At 38.4% G+C, this 21,124-nt stretch overlaps 1 protein-coding gene across 16 annotated transcripts in view; it reads left to right on the top strand.

Moving 5' to 3' along the window:
* Positions 1-21,124, top strand: part of INPP4B (inositol polyphosphate-4-phosphatase type II B) — a 976,853-nt gene that overhangs the window by 891,748 nt on the left and 63,981 nt on the right. For 15 of the 16 annotated variants that reach the window (XM_049905358.1, XM_049905340.1, XM_049905339.1 and 12 more), the window contains one exon: positions 19,054-19,166. In XM_049905358.1, coding sequence (XP_049761315.1) covers positions 19,054-19,166 — 113 coding nt within the window. Of the gene's footprint in view, positions 1-3,015; positions 3,932-19,053; positions 19,167-21,124 lie in introns of those variants that run through there. The other variant, XM_049905352.1, reaches the window with a different exon arrangement.

Consider the following 21,124-nt stretch of genomic DNA (forward strand, 5'->3'; position numbering starts at 1 on the left):
GTGCATGTCCTTCTTCTTGCTCTAGTCCTTCCACTGGGTTTGATGATCTTAAAAGCCTTTCAAGTCCTTCTTTTTGCCCACCTAAAGCATCAAGACAATTAATTTTCTCCTATAGGAAAGAAAAATTATAATAAAACACTTCTGTATAACTCACTAACATAAATGGCCCCATGTTTCAGAGTTACCATCACATCTCATGCATGATGGGGGCTCCTGACCTTCATGGAAGGAGCAGTTAAAACACTTCTGGCTTTTTTTTCCCTTTAAAGTAGAAGTGACCAAGTACCAAATTACCATCTCTAGGCATTCTGTTCTTTCCCTTATAATATGTCAACATCTCTTGCCCTTTTACCAAAATGAGAAGAATATTGTCATACAGGTCTGCTGGGATGGTACCACTTAGTGACACCTACATTAGCACTGTAAGGATGGGCTGTCTAGCACTGTGAACTCAGAAGGAAAAACAGGCAGGGTCTTTTGTGAGCTGCTGGAAGCTACCTCCACAATATTTGTCATCAACTGCAGCAATCAAATTTGCACAGAAAACACTTTACAGGGGAGGAGGGGATCTTAGATTTATATTGTGGATAGTTAGAATATTATTGTTATATAACATATTATCTTTTTGGCAATTTTTGCTGGAAGCCTCATACTCAATTTAGCATATAATGGTGAGAGCATATTATGCATAAAACTCTGTACCAATCACTAAGGATGATGAAAAAATGAGTAAGACACCATCTATGCCCCACTAGCTTATAATTTCATGCATCAATGTAATCAAGGCATAATCTAAAGTAACTCTAAACTTCTTTTCAGAATATTAGTTGCTGTTTTGGAGTGCGTGGTCCTTTTTGTGAATAATTTAGTTTTATGGTGCTGTTTTTGTTGTTATCATCTATACAAAGTGTTAGTTTTCTCCTTGATCATTTTTGGCACTCATTGTGTGGCTATACTGTGTCACAGATTTCACTGGTGCAGCAAGGAAAATAAAAAATCCTATACAGTTTTCCATTTATAGAAATAGGTAAATAGGATTACATAATATTTTATGGATAACTAATTTTTAGGGTAATTGTTTGAATTTTTTTTTTTATGTATCCCACATAGAAAAAAATATACATTATTAGAAAAGGCCATCCATAAGTAGAAAGAGCCCCAGTGGTTCAGTGGTTAAGAGCTATGGCTGCTAACCAAAAGGTCAGCAGTTGGAAATCTACCAGACATTCCTTGGCAAACTCTGTGGGGCAGTTCTGTTCTGTCCTGTAGGGTTGCTCTGAGTCAGATGCCACTCAACAGCAATGGGTTTAGTTTTTTTTATCTGTAAGTAGAAGGAAAGGAGGACTAAGCAATGCCCCCTGCCCCCCCCACACACACACCAAAGGGAGAAGTTATTAGAGATGGAGGGTCATGAAGCATCGCTAAAGCTAAATGAGAAGTACATCACCAGGGGAAAGCTAGCAAAAATATCAAATGTGTCAATGAATAAATAAGAATAAGAATTAAAGAGAAGCTATTTGATTTGGTGGTTATGAGTCACCGATGACATTTGATGGAGGATTTTTAATAAAAAAGAAGAATGAAGCCACGACAGCCATTTAAGGAAAGAGCACATGTTGCACAAGGAGAGACACTGAATGAAAGCCACCTCCTTACAAAAGTTAACAGTGAACACAAAGAGAGAAATGAAAAATTGAGGAGAAAGCAATAAAATCAAGTGAAAGGGTGTTTTTTGTTTGTTTGTTTAGTTTTCCAAGGTGGAAAGTTGATGCATATTTAAAGACAGATGGAGATTTCAGGGCAGCAGCTATGCGCTGAGGTGCTGCTCTTGACTCTGCTGAGAAGGTCTACTCAAGGTGGTGATGACAAGGCCCCTGGAACAAGTCAGAAGGTCCTCAAAGAGACCCGAGAGAGTGGAGGTTTGGGACTTCCATGTGATGCAGAGACATCACATTATTTGAGAGGAAAATAGTAGTATTCTGGGATCTAGAACAGAACAATCTAACTTGTCTGGCTAAAGCCCCTGAAACACCTGAACAATTCCAACAAAAACTTAAAGGGAACTCTTTGAAGACTGATGTCCCAAGAATAAAAGGTCTTGAAGGGGTCCAATGTATACTTTAGGGCTTGTAATTGTAATTATGTATCTTCAAACCCTGCTCACCCATCACTATCTGTCAAGTCTCCCACAGTCCTTTGGTGTCATCAAAGGAAAAAGCCATGAAAAGATTATTTTTCCCACAAAAAAATAAGTTTAAAAATAAGACCAATTATGTTTTTTCCTGATATCCTGTCAGCTTCTTTTAGCACAATTTTGAAAATATAATTCCGTAAATATAATCCTTAAAAACTGTGCATCCATGTCGACGACTCTGAGACTTACTCAGCTAGCAGTTGTTGATAGGGTGCAATCTATTTAAACCAAAGTAAATATAGACCCTTATATTTTCAGGTAACATTTTTCATTTTGCTTTAAAATCTCTCACATTTACAGTGGAGCAAAGTTGGTTCAGTGAAGAATAAAATTAGACAGAGAATTATAAATATTGAAACTCAAAATAATGCCAAATGAGAAGTAACAAGACTCCACTGGGACAAATAAACCTGCATATGAGATGATTTCCCAGAAATAAGTGAAAAGAAAAATTTAACTAGTAATATGTTGTTGAGTGTCTAAAATTGGATTTTTTAGGTCAGAGAATGAACCCATTCACCTCTACTACCTAATACTTTGCCTTTTAAATTTTGGCATGAACCTATTTGAAAATTTAGCAAGTTTTCTAGAACAAGTATATGATATTGCTTTCCAGAATTAAACTGTTGGATTTTGTTTCTAAAAGGAAATAAAGAAAAAAGAGCTATAAAGGCATCATTCAGAATCGCACCCCAGGTCAAATAAACTTGCACATAGACACACACAGCCTATTGCTGAGAAACAGAAAACTAGTTATATTTATAACAAATATTACACTCTGGAAAATACCAGTACTAGCTTTTGGCAAACTTCTTTAACAGATCACCCTGTTGGACTTTCCATACTGTTCGATGCCAGAGAGTGTGGAAGAGCAGTCGCTATCCCTGCCAGCAGATATCTTGGGTTACGAATGGATAAGATCACCGAGGAGCAGCATATAAATCAGTTCTTGGAATGTAATTGGTACTTGTATCAGAGAAAAGAGTTCTATAGCATTTGCTCTGTGTATCATTGAAAATCAAGACTACATAAATAGGTGTTTCCCTCAGTTAGCCATTATTTTATGAGCTCTGGTGCAGACCAGAAAATACACGTTGGAAGCAGTTCTGAAAGCACCAGGCCACGTAGATGAGCAGTGATCCATAAACAAAAATATGGCACCTGAATACCAATCCACTCACTGCTTTTTTCCCTAAAATTGGCAGTGCGTGTGTATTGACACAACATGGCTCACTGCTGCCACACATTTTAACACACTGCTCTGACTTGAACGGAAACCTTCATGGCGTAGTGGTTAAGTGCTACAGCTGCTAACCAAGAGGTCGGCAGTTCGAATCTGCCATGCCCTCCTTGGAAACTCAATGGGGCAGTTCTACTCTGTCCTATAGGCTCGCTATGAGTCGAAATCAACTCGACGACAGTGGGTTTGGTTTTGCTTTGGTTTTGACTGGAACAGCCCGGGGTGGGTGTTTCTTGACCCTGCTTCTCAGGATAGTTCTTACACTACCACCTATCCTGGACATTGCTCTTCAAATTTTAACAGGCTCTGGACATGATCTCAACTTATGAAAGTAAGGAAATGACATCACGCAAATTCGTCAAAGAGAAAAAAGAAATACGTGCACAGACACACATGCACCACAAAATGTCTTCGAACAATCTCAGTGTTTCTGACTAGCAAAGGGACTTTATTATACTTAAATACTTTAAGTTAAATACTTCTCAGGTATCAAGTAAATTTCTAAATTATTAATTTTCCTCACACATGGTGATACTGGATTTCTAGTGCACAATTCACATTTATTTAGACAGATCCTTTCTGAATGTTATGAAAGCCAATGAATATTTATTTATTCCATTAACTGAAGTTCAATTGTGTGTGACAAAAAGCACCACTAGATTCTTCTCCCTCCTCTCCTTTCTCTCTTTTCCCAGTATCTCTTTTCTCTCCGCTTCCTAAACCTGTCTATAAACTTTACAGATGAGGTCAGGCCGTGAAAGAAGGGATTAACTTACAAACAGGACCAGGTAGAGAAGGGAACCTGAACTGCACAGGATATACTAGACCAGGTTAAAAAAAAAAAAAAAAAAAACCCGCTGCCATTAAGTCGATTCCAACTCATAGCGACGCTATAGGGCAGAGTAGAACTACCCCATGGTTTTCCAAGGAGCACCTGGTAGATTCAAACTGCTGACCTGTTGGTTAGCAGCCATAGCACTTACCCACTATGCCACCAGGGTTTCCTAGACTAGGTTAGGCTGTGATAAAATAGAAAATAATATTTTTCAGTCCCTCGGTGGCCTGAGTTATGGTCTAGTCAGGAAAGCAAGCATTCTAAGAATTTACTATAGAGTATTGGTGATAGAGGATACGTAGACAATGAAAAAGGAAGACAGAAGAAGAACTGATGCACTTGGGCTGTGGTGTTGGAGAATAACATTGACTATACTAAGGACTAACAAAACAATGAACAAATCAGTCTTGGAAGAATTGCAACCAGAATGTTCCTAAGAAGTGAGGATGCCAAGACATGACTTTGAACATGTCATCAGGAAAGACTAATCACTAGAAAAGTATATCATGTTTGGTAAAGTAAAGGGTCAGTGAAAATTAGGAAGCTCTCAATGAGATGAATTGGCACAATAGCCACAACAATTCACTTGAACGTACCAACAATCATAAAGATGGCAGAGGACTAGGCAATGTTTTGTTAACTTGCACATAAGGTTGCCATGAGTTGGAGTCAACTTGATGGCAACTAACAACAACAACAATACTGGTGATAGAAGCCAAGGAAGAGTGGAAAAATTAAACCAGTATTGATGAAATCACTCAAGTTTTGCAAAGCAGGAAGCTGATGCTAACCCTAGTGCTGAAGTGACGTAAGTCAGAGGTACTGTCATCAGAGCATAAAAGCTAGGGCCACTCAGCTGAATCTAGAATCTTGGTGGGGACAGTCCAGCAAAAGTTGGGACCACAGATGGAAAAGTTGACCAGTGGGAGCTGGAGCCAAGGAGAAGACACAGTCACTTCCAGAGAACCATAAAGAGCAGAGAGAGGGGGGGAGAAACATGCTGGCTTCTATCTTCCCCCTTCCCTTTAATTTCCCTTTTGCTTCTTGCCCAGTCGTCATTGTAAACCAGAGGGCAAGTAGCCAGGGAAATGAGGTTCCCTGAGAAACGAGCAGAGGAATGGGGAAAGGTGCAAATAAACAGGAGGGCAAATCTGCAGTTTGACAGCACAGTCTATCTCTTTATTACTAAGCACCTATTCTTACCTTTTATCAAAACAAAAGTAATTTCCAAGAAATCCATATCTGGAGGCAGGGATCAGCAATTTGTGTTTTAATAAATCTTCCAGGTGGTTCTGCTCCATGCAAAAAAATTGAAAACCTCTGGCTTAGATTTATAAAATGTATCAAATTGTAAATGTATCTTTTTGCATTTAATTGATACTCCACACATAAACGTAACAGTGAAATTGTCCAAAATACTAAAATCATTTTGTTTTTTACGTATTTGTTGTTTAACAAACATTTATGGTTGACTGACCTAAGTTAAATCTGACTATGAAGAAACTGAGCTGTACTCATGACTCAGTTCAATGTGAGATTACCTTGATTTATTATATCAAGCCAAGTTAACGTGCCTACATTTCCTAAATCCAGGTAAATGTTACAGATTAATTGCTCTTTGTTAGCATATTGATCCTTGAAGATACAAAGATTTTCTTCAATTAACAAATAAAGATTCTAACTAGAACTATGTTACTACTACAAATTTTGTTTTATAGAATCTCAACTTTGATACTATGTAGATATCAAAATGTGCGAATGAAAAATCCAATTAGTTAGCCAAATATTTTGCCTATTTTATTTCAAACATATGTATATTTGGAAACATTCAGATGGCTATGTAATTTTTCACATATTATCCATATGTTTGGCATTAGAGACATACCAAAGATGAGTAAAAAAATTGGCAGTATAGGGAGAAATGATATTCTGTGATAATGCTGGAGTGTCTTAAGGTTGAAAATGTCCCAAAAGAAGCAGATATAAGTGGAATTTGAAAATTACCAGCTGTTTCCCAATTTTCTCCACTCATTTTTCTCCTAAATCCACGAGTCAGTCTTTTGTCCACACAACTTAACCAAAACTGTTTTTGTCAGGATTTCTGCATTGTCAAACTCAGCGTTCATGTCTTTGTCCTCATCTTAATTTAGCAATAGGTTTGATGTGGTGATTTATTTCTTCCCTCTTCACTTGGCTTTGAGGCCATCGCACTTCTCTGTTTTTGTACCTACTCTCCAGGTTCCTCTATTCAGTATTTATTACTGATTCTCCTTTATCATTCTGACTTCTAAGTGTTGGGGTGTTCCAGGATTCAGACTGTGATTGTCTACTCTGCTGTCTTGTTGAACGTAGTCTCATTGCTTTAAGTACTACCTATTAACTACTGACTTCCACATCGAAATCTCCAGCCCGTCCCTTTTCCCTGAACTCCTATAAACCGTACAACATCTCAAATATACCACACCCAAAATGTCATTCCTGATACCCCGTAAGAATCTGCTCCTCCTACAACCTTCCCCATCTCACTTTACATGGATTCCAACTTTCTAGTTGATTTGGCAAAAAAAAAAAAAAAAAAAAAAATGGAGTAAGCCTTGGCTCTTCTTTTTCATTTACACCGCACTTCTAGTTCATCAGAAGATCATATTGGCTCTACTTTCAAAATATATGCTACCAATTCCCACTACCTGCATTGCCACCATCCTGTGCAAGCCCTTTTTTATTTCTTCCAGATTATGGCAGTAGCCTATTCCTGGTCTCTGTTTCATCTCTTGCCTCTCATTTGCTCTGTTCTCATCATCACAGTAGTCAAAGTGAGCACTTTAAAAAGAAAGTCAGATTATACCTCTCCTCTATTCAAAACCTTCCAACTGCCCCCTGTATTTTTGCAGACTAAAATCGTAAATTCTTGCAATGGCCTCTAAGGTCTCATACAACCTGGCCCTTTTGACCTCCTCTCCCACCTCTCTCTCCTTCACTTGTTTCACTCTTCCACTCGGTGTGTGGAATAGTGCTATTCCTTAGGACTGTTGCAGTGCTGTTTCCTCTGCCTAAGATGCTTTTCCTCATGTGGATCACTCACTCACCTCCTTTAAGTCTTTGCCCAGATGTCACCTTTTGATAAGCCCTTCTTGCCTTATTTTTTCCATTGCATGTATCACCATCTAGCATGTTGTTGTTGTTAGGTGCCATCGAGTCAGTTTTGACCCACAGTGACCCTATGCACAACAGAACGAAACACTGTCCAGTCCTGCGCCATCCGCACAATTGTTGCCATTCTGGAGCCTATTGTTGCAACCACTGTGTCAATCCATCTCATTGAAGGTCTTCCTCTCTTTCGCTGACCCTTTACTTTACCAAGTATGATGTCCTTCTCCAGGGACTGGTCCCTCCTGACAACATGTCCAAAGTATGTGAGATGAAGTCTTGCTGTCTTTGCTTCGAAGGAGCATTCTGGTTGTACTTCTTCCAAGGTGGATGTTTGTTCTTTTGGCAGCCTATGGAACATTCAGTATCCTTTGCCAGTACCACAATTCAAAGGCGTCATTTCTTCTTAAGTCTCCCTTATTCATTGTCCACCTTTCGCATGCATATGAGGCGATTGAAAACACCATGGCTTGGGTCAGGCACACCTCAGTCCTCAAAGTGACATTTTTGCTTTTCAACACTTTAAATACGTCTTTTGCAGCAGATTTGGTCAATGCAATGTGTCTTGATTTCTTGACTGCTCTTCTGTGGGTGTTGATTGTGCATCAAAGTAAAATGAAACCCTTGACAACCTCAATCTTTTCTCTGTTTATCATGATGTGACTTATTGGTCCAGTTATGAGGATTTTTGTTTTCTTTATTTTATTTTATTTTTTATTTGGGGTGTAATTCATACCGAAGTCTGTGGTCTTTGATCTTTGTAAGTGCTTCAAGTCCTCTTCACTTTCAGCAAGGCAGGTTGTGTCATCTGCATAACACAGGTTGTTAATGAGGCTTCCTGATGCCATGTTCTGCTTCATTGAGTACAGCTTCTCAGATTATTTGCTCAGCCTACAGACTGAATAGGTATGGTGAAAGGACACAACCCTGATGCATACCTTTCCTGACTTTAACCCATGCATATTATATGCCTTTTACCTTGTTTGACCATTGTAAAAACAGCTTGGGGACAGTGTCTGACTTCCTCTGACCCCACAAAGGGGAAGGAGAACCAAGACTAACAGCCCAAGGCTGATTCCTATGAGGCAAGGGTCAGACATGCTTCCTCTCTCCTCCATGTTCATCAGTTCTGACACCAACCATCCCTCCCACAGCTCTCTCAACTTTTCTGCTGGCTTCCATAATTTATTGCAATGGCCACACAGAAATCACAGACCATACTCACAATTCCAGAGTTTATTAGGGAAATAACTGTTACAATTCAGACTCAGGAACACTCAGGATACAGTTCTTCCTTCAGGATAGCCTCTTCCCAGCTGTGCTCATAAGCATGTCTCTCCCTGGTCCTCAGCCTCTGCCCAAAGGCACTCAGCTTTCTCTCTCCTTTGGCTGGAAAGCCCACTGTCCCGTCTCCTGCTGCTGGATCTCCATTGCCGGGTCTCTTCTACTGGTCTCTCTTTCCTTGGTGGTGGTGGTGAGTTCTTCCCTCTACCCTAGAATTGACTCTCTTTTAAGGCAAAACTGACCAGTTCCCTTAGTGGGCTACAATGATCTCATTTGCACGGTCCTGCCTAATCAACTGAGTGGGAGTTGCAAGACCATGGTAAGAAAGGCCATATTAAGTGATTCATTACAGTACAACCATGTTCCCTCACTAGAATGTACACGCCATGAGGATAAGTATCCTTGTCTATTTGTTTACTGTATATGGCAACAACTAAAAAACATTGCCTGGCACAGAGTTTCTATTTCATAAATATTCAATGAATGCATGAATTAATTAGAGTGTGTCATTTAATTGGACATTTTTAAAAATCAGAGAACAATAGAAAGCTGTTAGATTTTGGAAATACTCTATCAGGCTGCTCCAAGGAACTCTATTTCTGTAAATACTTGTTGGATGATAAAAAAAATTCTATAGTCAAATTATTTTGGAATACACATTAATCACATTAAAAGTTTTGAGAGCGTTTCTAGCATGGTAGGCAAACTTCTTCTGTAAAGGACAAGATAGGACATAATTCAGGCTTTACAGGTCTTATGATCTCTGTTGCAACTACTCAGCTCTGCCATTGTAGTACCAGAACAGCCATAAACAGTATGTAAACAAGCGGGCATGGCTGTGTTCTAGTAAAACTGTGTGTACAAAAGCAGGGAACTGGCTGGATTTAGTCCATGGTTTGTAATTTGCTGACCTCCATAGTGTCTAAACTTATTTCATTTAGTTTAAAATAGCATTTTTTCACATTTTATGTGACCACAAAAAGAGTATGGGAAATAGCCATTAGCATCTTGCTAAATAAGTTCTCCTCAAAACGTCATTTGAGAAATACTGATATAGTTTAACCCTCTCATTTGATGATATAAAGTGCTTGGAGTCCAAGATCTATCCTGGAAGAAGTTCAGACACTCAGCTAGTGGGAAAACAACAACTACATTCCATGTTTTCTAACTCCCAGTTAAGTCTTCTTTTCACTTTTATACTGCTTCTCTACCATTTACAGCTAAGGGTTTTTGGCATTCTAAATTTGAAACTGAAGGTTTTAAAATATTTGAATATTTTCAGCAGCATCCTTTTTTAGACACTTGTAATTATAAATTGAGTCTCATTTCATTGTTATAAAACTCTGATGCACTTAGCTCAAAGTTTTTAATGCTCTCTTAATGTTAAAAAAAGAGTGAGAGAATTTCTTTTTTGTTGGCTGTCTCTTGATGCACTTTTGGGTCTTTTTGTAAGGAAAAGTGAAATAAAACAATATTCAGTTTTAATTTTCTTTGTGCACGTAAAATGACAGGCACAGACTTTTACTGTCCATTATCTTGTAGACTGGGTCAAAGCATGAAATACAAATAATACTGCCGGCAACGGAGATAGTCACATGTACACACATACGTACTCACATATGGCCACCTCCTGGCCAACCCAGCATTGATCTCTGCTACTTTCATGTTACTTCATGGTCCTCACAAATTATAACCACCAAATCTTTTCATTAGCTCTATTCCGTTCTGTCAGATGTAGATACGAACTTAGACTTCTAGTCTGTCATTCATTCTTGCATTTTTCTCCATTCTATCATTCTCACTAGGGTTCCCCTCTCTTAGAATGCTTAAGTCTTGCATTCCAGGTTTCTCCACCCCTCGTCTAAGATTGGCTGACCTCCCAGTGTACCAGACTAGTGAGTCAGCACATAATGGAATAAAATCAAAAGACATAAATTCAATTGAAAGCTCACTTAGGTGAGTCACTTGAAGTTTTGAATGCCTCCATTTCATTGTCATCTGAATGAGGATAATTAATACATATGTACCTTGTAATTCAAAGTACATTCTACCATTATCTCACCAGGGAAAGGAAGTTAATATTTGCAGTGTCAGTTTCTGTGATGTTCTGATGTCACATTGCACTTATGAAAGTTACAGAGATGAATAAAGATAATGATTGTGGTGCACTTCAATCTCCTGTGTACAAATAAGCCAACTTATCGACCTAGCTAAATTTGATCATAAAGCTCTTTCTATAATTTGAACGAACCTGCTTCTCTTCTCCTTTCAATAACTTTTATTCTCTGTTTCTCTGCCTTGTCTGTAATTCTACAAATAGTTACCTATATTAATTTTCCTGAATTTTTTCATATAATAACTGCTTCTCTCATCTGTTTTAAAAAAGCAATTTTTTTTTTTTCTTTTTGGAATATCTCTATACAGGTAAACTTCTAATTAGAATGGCAAATTCATCGGTCCCACAATAAGGAGTAAAGTGGACTTCAGAAATTTCAGAACTCATCTTCCCTCTTGGAAATAAGTATCTGAAATTGACCTGAATTAATACCAAGCTTTCCTTGGGCCCCATTTCTGCATAGCATCACATTCAATAAAGAGACCAACAATTAAAAGTAGTTAAAGATCAGTTCCAACTTTTAATTAAACATCAAAGAAGAACAAATAGCAACCAACTGTATCACTTTTTAAACCCCTTATTTTCAATTCTCTAAGTGACTCAGCTATTTAGCATATCCCTTTTGCAAACATTTACTTTTTATTTACCTTCCTACTTCTCCCAAAACCACAAAGCAAAGCCATTTGTTTCATTCCAGTCAACCTTCCTTCCACCTTTATTTCTGCATTCTCCCAAGTCTGTATCACAAAACTCCAGAGGAAGCAAAACTCTCCTTGGAAGGCAGGTAAGGAGGAGAAATTGGAAATTCAAAGTTAACTTTATTATGGAGCCCTGATGGTGCAATGGTTAAGAGCTTGGCTGCTAATCAAAAGGTCAGCAGTCGAATCTACCAGCCGCTCACTGGAAACCCTACGGGGCTTAGGTAGGTAAAGAAAAAGAAGTCTGATAACATTCGTAGATTAATACATTTTGTTGCCATTGAATAAACTGTAAATGTATGGGCATCCCACATTGCCAAATTAGAAGTCACTTCGGCTAAAAAAAAAAAAAAAAAGGAGCCATATGGATGGGCTTATTATCTCTTTCTTTTTCATTTTGGAGCCTCCCAGATCAGCTTTATTGTCATAATTCTCTTTTATTTTACCTTATTTATGCTTTAATTAATACCTCAGGCCAGAGTTATTTATTTTATTCTACATGGTATGAAATATACAGGCTCTCATTCTTACTTGCCTCTAGGAGCCTGAAGGGGTAAACGAGAATCATGGCTATTAGAAAAAGACCCAGTGTTCTCAACCATCTCTTTTTTTTTTTTTTTTTTTTTCCTGCTACAGTTCTGTCCCTACCCTTTTGGGAATAGGCCTTGTTATGAATCTGACTCTCTGGGCTGCCATTTGATGTTGGTACATTTCACTGGAAGCCTGACTCTTGCACAGGCAGGGAGGTGCGAGGTATTGGAATAACCTCAAACACTGCTCTTCTCCTTTGTCCTAAAAAAAAAAAAAAAAAAAAAACCTTTGTCCTAAGCTCTGAGAAATTCATTTCTGTTCCGGCTTTCAGACTTTTTATGTCTACAGTGTGTTCTCAATATCTCTTTTCTCGCTATTGCTACTGTCAAATTCCAGAACATAGTTTCTATTGCATTAATATTGGCTGCAGGAATGAATGGGAAGAAAGGTGGCTGTTCAGTGCCCTTCAGTGCTGGGACCTAGGCCACTTGAGTGCAAGGAAAAGTAGTTGTCCATGCATTTCAGCCTCACCTACAAGAAGATTGAACCGGGGATTTGTGTAAAACCCTTTCGTGTGCGTAAGTTTCTTTACTCACTCAGTTCTGTGCTCTATGCATAAAACTATTTCAGGTATATTAAGGAGACCAGAGTTTTGGGGTTGAAAAGCCATCTCTACAAACCATCTTTCAGCCCTTTGACATGACTTTAAATTGTTTGAAGATTCTGAAATCAAATCATGAATGATTTCTAAAAACAAAATGAAAATAGGTGAATATGTTATAATTCTACTTTTGTCCTAGCACAGGCAGTTCCATGGCCCCCAATAACTATATTGAGTCAAGAAATTTCAAGAAAATTTTTAACACATTGCTTTTAATGTTTTAAAAATAACTTCACAAGTGTGTTTTGTTTCTTTTGTCATGGGTTCTGCAATCTCCAAATTTATTAAAGATGAAAATGTCTAGGGTCAAAAATGTCATTCAGCTCTCATCAGGTTGGTAGTTTGATATTTGATTTCTTACATGGTCTTCTTCATAAATTGTAAATTGGAAAAACAATTTAAATACAGCTGGTTTCAGGGGGCTTTGTCTTTTATATTTTTCAAGATTTTACAACATCTAAAAGAACATAATTTCCAATTTTAAGACATCTCAATGGCTTTCATCTAATTCCATTGGTTGATTGCTAGTACATTTACCTGTAATTGTTTCAGAATTAATTAGAGATTTGGTATTACAGAATGTAGGGCTAACCAGAGTGAACTGTGAAAACACAATTCTTCAAAAGTTAGGTTTTTTATACTTATCAGTCAATATTAAAAATGTGTATATAACCACGTATTTACTTTAGAATTTTTTTCTTGCAAGTAACAGAAATCCTGACTCACAATGGCTTAAAACATAAAGAAAATTTATTGATTAACAAACTAGAAATTCCAGTGATAGGGTGGGCCTCAAGAATGGATTGGTGTCAGTGACTCAGCAGTATTTAAAAAAAAAAAAAAAAGCTTCTCCCTCTATTTCATTACTCTGCTGCTTTTAATGTTGACTTAATCCTACATCTTGTCCCCTCATGACTAAAAGATGCCGCCTTCAGTTACCCTCATGTTCAACTGAGTGCTCAACCAAAGAGATAAAGGGAGTTTTCCTTCCTTCTTCCACTTTACAGAGTCCTGAGCTTCACTCCAACTAGAATACCATAGGTCACTCATATACCTTTGAAATAATTGCTGAGGGCAGAGTGAAGTTCTGATTGGCATAGGTCCAGACACCCATCCTGAACTAGTCCTGTTTTCAAGGGGAATGGGATTATACTCATTATCTTCAGAGTGGATGTGACTGATCCCATGTAATTGTTGTGTCTGCTACACAGTGGGAAATGGGTGGACTGAATGCTGGGTGGGTAGCTGTCATTTCCATTCCATCATGGACCAATCTCTGGCTGAGTAAAGTCATCTGACCATGAGTGTATAAAGCCATTGCCTTGGCCTCATTCTCATCACTGTTCAATCAGCTGAGAGGCCATGGTCCCGTCTTTCCTTTGATTCAGGTTAATGTCATATTCGTAATTCTTTTTGTTGAGAAACCCCATCTGGCAAAAGGAAAAGGAAATGGATACTAAAAAGCCATACCTCACCTTGGTTGTTCTGTTACTTTAGAGGAGTGGTAGAAGGAGTACAGCCACTGGGTTTGTGAGTGTGATAAATTTGGGTGTCTGTTCGTATGTGAGGAGGACGCTTCTTCCTGCTTTAGATAAACTCTGACCTTTGCCTGGGAAAGTAGGCTTTGTATCTGAGGCTATGAACTTTTTCTTAAGAGCTACTAATGTCTTGTTCTGTTTTCAGAGTTGATACAGAATTTAATAATGTAGCCTCTTCTGCCAAGAGTTTCATTCATCGTTTTCTACTTCAAGTCAATGAACCACGACAGGGTTTTTGTCCTCATGTTGCAATTGAGGAGATAGTGATAGAGGGTTAAGCAACTCGCCCAGGACCACACATCAAAGCAGGGGTAGAGTTGGCATTAGAAATAATTTCTCTGGAATCTTAGCTCAGTTCTTTCTTTAAAAAAGATCTATGAAAGCTGCAGACAAACAGAAAATAAGGGGTCATTACATAACAAAAACTTTGGAACTCATCACCCAGCTTCAGAATTTTTATAGGGAACAAATGTTTACAGGGTGGCAATCCTTATTTACTTCTCTAGGTTCCCATCCCCAACACTCTGTCATCAATTGTTCCTGTTGGCAGGTATCGTCATAGCAACCCTTTGTGACGGAGTAGAATTGCTCCACAGGGCTTCCTTGGTTGAAATCTTTATGGGAACAAATCACCAGGTTCTTCCCCCACAGAACTACTGGGAGTGTTCAAACCACCAACCTTTCAGTTAGCGGTAGAGCACTTAACCCTTTGCACCATCAGGACTCCTAACTCTAAATGTATGTATCTATAAAAAAGTATGGTCCTGTTTTGCATATTTAACTTCCTATTATTTCCATTGTTTCATATGCTTTTTCCACTACACCACCAGGGTTTGGAAACTCTATGGCGCAGTTCTATTCTGTCCTGTAGAGTCGCTATGAGTCGGAATCAACTCGACAGCACTGGGTTTGGGTTTTTAGGGTTTTCATATGCTTTTATTGTAGTTGTTCTGATTCTTTGTTGACTTCCTTCTAAAAAGCATACCATTGAGAATGGGGATTAGAATCTCTGTGGGACATCATGTCTGTTTATTTTAAGCACCATTGGTAAGGGATGGTAATGTACAAAGGATGACCATTTGTTTGATTTGCATTTAGGAGCCTCATATTTATTTAAAATGACTGATTAAAAAATCCTCACACTAAAAATGAAACTAAACTATTCGGTCAATCATTAGGCTTCATTCTAATCCCAGCACTCTGAAGAAGCTGGCCTATTGTGTCAACCTTTCCTTTGCCACCCAGTCAATTCAGACTCATAGCGACCCTATAGGACAGAGTAGAGCTGCCCCGTAGGGTTTCCAAGGAGCAGCTGGTAGATTCTAACTGCCCACCTTTTGGTTAGCAGCCTTAGCTCTTAACCACTATGCTACCACGGCCCCATTGTGTTAATGCTGGAGCTATTTTCGATAACGCAAGCCAATTGTGAAAGCACCAGAACAGATTTGAGAGAAATTACTGGCACAGGAGTGGGGAGATTAGGTTTCAGGCTTGACTTTTCCTCTGATTATGAACCTTGTGAACAAGTCACCCTGGACGTGGGGTTGCCCTAAATCAATGTTTTGTAAATTTAGTATGTAAACCTTATGGGTTGTTAAATCAATTTGACAAGTTTGGACCAGCATTAAAAAAAAAAACAGGTGTCTTCAGAAAGAATCTCAAGGATCTCCCAGATGTGGTTATGTCCACATTTAAAACACACCCATTGCTCTCACTGCCCAGGATGAAGCCCAAACTTCTCACCATTGCAGAGCAGGCCACCAGGATTCCTGCCTCTGGTGCCATGCACTCTGGGAATATAATGAACTACCAACTCCCTGTTTCTATAGTACTGTCTCCTGCTTCCATGCCTTTATTGACACTTTCTCCTCTGCCTCAAATGTCCTCCATATCCACCAAGCATTACCTCTTCTAGAAACCTGTCCATGCCCACCGATTCTTCAGAAAATTGTCCACTCCTTCCCTGGGGCCCTTATTATTATTGTCACAGACTTATGTCATAGCCTCCACTCTCCTTCCCTGCACTTAATAATGGTTTAAATGTCCATCTCCCCCTATTAAACTAAAGATATTGAGTCAGCTAGTGTTGTATCATTCGGTTCACCTTTTTCTTATACGTATAATCTTGTTCTCCCTTGCTCTTAGAATAACTTTATTATTTTAAAACAATATATGTTCATTCTACATGACTCATATGCTATTTTAAAAAGTTGAAAAATCACATTAAATCACAACCTAAATATGATCACTGTTAATACCTAAACAGATGTTTCTCTCTGCCTATCTATGCCTATATAGAAAAACACACGTGCACACTCACATACACACAGACATATATAAACCTACACAAAATGTTACATAAATAAATTCATGTTAACCTGGCCAATTTTTTTTTTTTTTTTCTGAAACAATGTCATGGCCACTTTCTATGTCAATATATACCTGTACGTAATTTTAAAAAGCTGCTTATAATTCTAATTTATCAATTGCCCTGATTTTTGTTTTGATTGCCATTTATCAACATTACCAACAGTAATGGTAGAATTGGCTGCTGCTTCCTCACATGCTCCAAATTAAAAAGCCTGGGTATTGTCCTTACCTTCCTTAGTTAGGCTCAGAGTCATCAGCTGGTTTTGTAACTCTGCAAGGCATTCTCTAATCTGCTTCCTTCTCTTTAGCTTTGGGCTGTGACCTGTTTATGTCTGTATGCCACACAGTCTCCTACCTAGAAATGAGATGTCTTTAGTCAAACTGTCCCTTTCTTATGAGAGCCTTCTATAGTTATATAGTAGGAATTTGACTTTTTGATGGTGTTCCCTTTTAGAAACTAGTGCAGGGGAATCATGCATAATACATAATTTTTATGAATAATTTGAATCTCACCTCCCTAAAACAGAGCACACATGTGGATTTTATACCAAAAAAAAAAAAAAAAAAATTTGCTGGCAAGTTGATTTGGTCTCATGTCAATCCAATAGATTACAGATTAGAACTGCTCCATAGGGTTTTCTTGGTGCTAATCTTTATGGAAGCAGATTGCCAGGCCTTTCTTCCATGGTGCAGCTGGGTGGGTTTGTTAGTAGGTTAGTAGACCAGTGCAAACTTCTTGCACCACCCAGGGACTTTGGATTATGTGCATCCTTCCTCTATTTTGTGGTCATGATACATAGTTGTTTTCAATGGACGTTTCCACTTTCCCAACCACTTCTACTCTTTGGTAGACACTGATATCTAATACAGTTCATTAGGAAGCTGTTTCTACTCTCCGGAACTAAATCAGCAACTACTCATATGTGTTACTTTTGCTGAAAGGGAAAACTGGTCCAATTTTGGGAAGTACAAAGCCTCATCGCTATTGAAGCTTATTCATGTCAGCTTTTTGTGTCCTGAGTCAGGAGGATGTCATCTATTTCTTCTGTGTAACTGAGTAACTTAAGTATAGACTGTATTCTTCTTATGTATATTTTTCTCCTGTTTTAGTTTCGGTCAAAGCTCTCAGAAATTCGTCATCCCTCAGTTTGTGGGTTCAACAGGACAGTATGTTTTCATACTCTATAGCACTAATCCGTCCACTCTCTTAGGAAGCCTTTTTGTTTCCTTCACCATATTCTAATCTTGAACCCCATCTCACCAAGTCTCATGGACAATTCCATCATAAAATGAAGTTAATGCCATTTATTACCTATGCTTTAGTTATTAGTATGTAGAGATCTGACCAGTCAGTATCATTTCCTACTCCCTACCCAATGAGCTCTTCCCATGTCATTCTTTTTCCTATGCCATACCTGTGCTTCTTTATAGAAGAGGTTCTTAACCAGTCCTCAAAGGGACACTGGGTAATGTCTGGAGACATTTTGATTGTTATGAGAAGGGTGTTGCTGGCATCTAATCACTAGAGGCCAAGGATGCTGGTAAACATCCTACAGTTCACAGGACAGCATCCACAATAAAGAATTATCCAGTCCAAATGTCAATAAGGCCAAGACTGGGGGATCCTGCTGTATAGAAACCAACTTCTTGTTTTAACTCTAGGTTTAATATACTCTCTTGATCCAGGGAATCCCTGGGTGGTAAAAACCGTTAACACACTTAGTGTGCTAATGGAAAGACCGGAGGTTCCTGTCCAAACAGAGGCACCTCAGAGAAAGACCCGATGATCTACTTCTGAAAAATCAGTCCTCGAAAACCCTGTGGACCACAGTTCTACTCTGACACACATGGGATCTCCATGAGTCAGAGCTGACTTGACATCAACTGTTTTTATTTATTTATTTTCTCAGTAAATAGTAGAAAATGGGAGGTGATCACTCATGTCTCATCCATATTCAGTCCTTTGGTTGAAGCAAAGCAGCAGCCATTATCTTCACCAAAAACATTACCATAGTGACAAAGAATAGGGATTGAGGGAGCTTAAGGCGTATTTCTAAGTAAAGAATAAAACTGTCGTTGTTTGCCATCAAGTCAATTCTGACACATGGCGACCCCGTGTGGGCAGAGTTGAACCGCTCCATAGGGTTTTCAAGACTGTGACTTTTCAGAAGCTTAGAACCAGACCTGTCATCCAAGATGACTCTGGATGGGTTCAAACTGCAAACTTTTTGGCTAATAGTGGAGCGCTTAACTGTTTGTGTCCACTCAGGGGCTCAAAGAATAAAACTATAGGGATGAACGAGTGTGACGATCCTCAGATACCCCCACTGCAAATGGCATTTGCTGTTATAGAAGTTGCATTTACAAACAGGTTGAGGAAAACTCCGCAGGCAGCTTAATATTAACATTGTTTCTTTTTCTCTTTCCTTTTTCCCCCAGACATTTCACATTTTCAAGAGCAAAATGATTTAAAAGGCTTACTAGAAAATCTCCATCAAAATATCCAAGCCAAAAAAAGAAAGAATGTGGAAATCATGTGGCTGGCTGCAACGGTAAGCACTCTTATGTCAAATCATACCCCTGCCACCATGGTGACCTTCTATGCAGGGTCCAAGCTTTGCAGTATGGGTTACTCCATATCGCCCTCCATTATCCAGGGGATTAGACATTTTGCTATCATTGGTAGTTCTATTAATAGACTAGAATACAAGATGAGAAAATATACACTCAACAAGAAAGAATCTTACCCATCAGCTGTTCTTATAAACTCAAATGAGTCTGAGATTAAGATGTGGTTTTCTTGATCTTGTATGTTACTTTGCCAATCTTTCATATCAGCTTGGATTTTGAACTGCTGCTCCAAAGACATGGTTTCAACAGAGTATGGCTCTCAGATCTCTGACTTACAGCCCCAGCAAGGCTCCTAGACATATTGTTTAATTAATGAGCTTTTAAATGTGTTTGTTAATTTGGACATTGGCATAGAATTTATTGCTGATGAATTGCTCTTGGAGTAATAAGCTATAACGTGTATGGTTCTTTTTTGTTTAATGACACCCTTGGGGTAAAAGAGCTGTGGGCTTTCTCACCTCAGGTTTCTACAGGAGTGTGGAGGTTTTTTTTTAGCTCTTTTCTGGCAACCATTTAGGCATAGTTCACACAAAGTTATGAATTTTGCTAAACATTCAGACTCAAAGTTCCTTTTATTGGAAAGGTAGGTACACATTGGAGATCTTTACAATGAATGCCATGTTTGTAGTTACTGCACAGTGTTGTTCATGTAATTTGGAGTTCAGGTTAACAAACCTTCTAGCATATTCCATTCATTCTTTATCAATAGCTTATAAAATAGAGCCTTCTCCCCTATTGTCAGCGCTTCAATTATAATGTGGTATTACTTACTCTCTTCTGGAAAGACAGAATGGATAATTTACCATGGTTTTGTATAAAATAATTTACCAGGAGCAAGGCAAAGGAGAGCTGCTTTACTTTCTCTTCATGCCCTCTTGGAGCCCCAGGAAAGAACATCAAAGATAACAGTGTGAAATATTGCTTTTAGGCTGCTCATTTACACCGGGCCCATTTAGCACCATACTGCGTTATGTAAAGATTGTTCCTAACAGTGCTTTCCCCTGTGGAGGCTCTTTGTATCTTCAAAGGCCACCATGGTTGCTAATACTCAAAAAACATTTCTTAAAGATAGGTGATAAGTTATTTTCACTATTTTATTAATAAGCTGATAGCACGAAGGTAGTATACGTATACCAAGGCAAATTACCAAACCAAATCAGACCCATTGCCATGAACTCAATTCTGGCTCATAGTGACCCAATAGGACAGAGCAGAACTGCCCCATGTGGTTTCCAAGCAGCATGGTGGATTTGAACTGCCAACCTGTTGGTTAGCAGCCAAGCTCTTAACCACTTCACCACCAGGGCTCCCAAGGCAAAGTAGGAATGTATAAATATGTCATTGTATACATGTCGTACAGCTATGTCAATAGACAAAGATGTGCAGGTGCACAAATGAATGCATATGTTTTCTTAGTAGATGTAGTTTTCCTTTGTGAATATACAAAAAAGCTCTCCCATAAATGCCATACATTTTAAAAATATTTTTCTGAAATATACGTAATGACCATATGTGGCATACTCACAACTTACCATTCAATGCGTGATCACCTCCCTTGATGTATACACAGTACCCATGGTGTGCAAATTCAGCATTCTATAGGAACATAATTATTCACAGCATTCTTATAAGCTGCTTCGTCAGTTTCAAGATCTCCTTTGTAAACTAAAGTCCTTAAAAATACCCTTAAAATGAAAATATCTAGAAATTCCTTTTGACATTTTCTAAAAAGCTTTTATTTCTGTCTATTTTATTTTCTTCTCGTTTTTTAATCTATTTAATAAAATTCTGCTTTTGTTAATGGTTTACATTCTACTTGAAAAATTTGAAGCTGTTTGGTTTTATCTTAATTGAATTTAAGCAATAAAAATGAGAATTT

This window comes from Elephas maximus, chromosome 13 (assembly GCF_024166365.1).
Source record: "Elephas maximus indicus isolate mEleMax1 chromosome 13, mEleMax1 primary haplotype, whole genome shotgun sequence".
NCBI lineage: Eukaryota > Metazoa > Chordata > Mammalia > Proboscidea > Elephantidae > Elephas > Elephas maximus.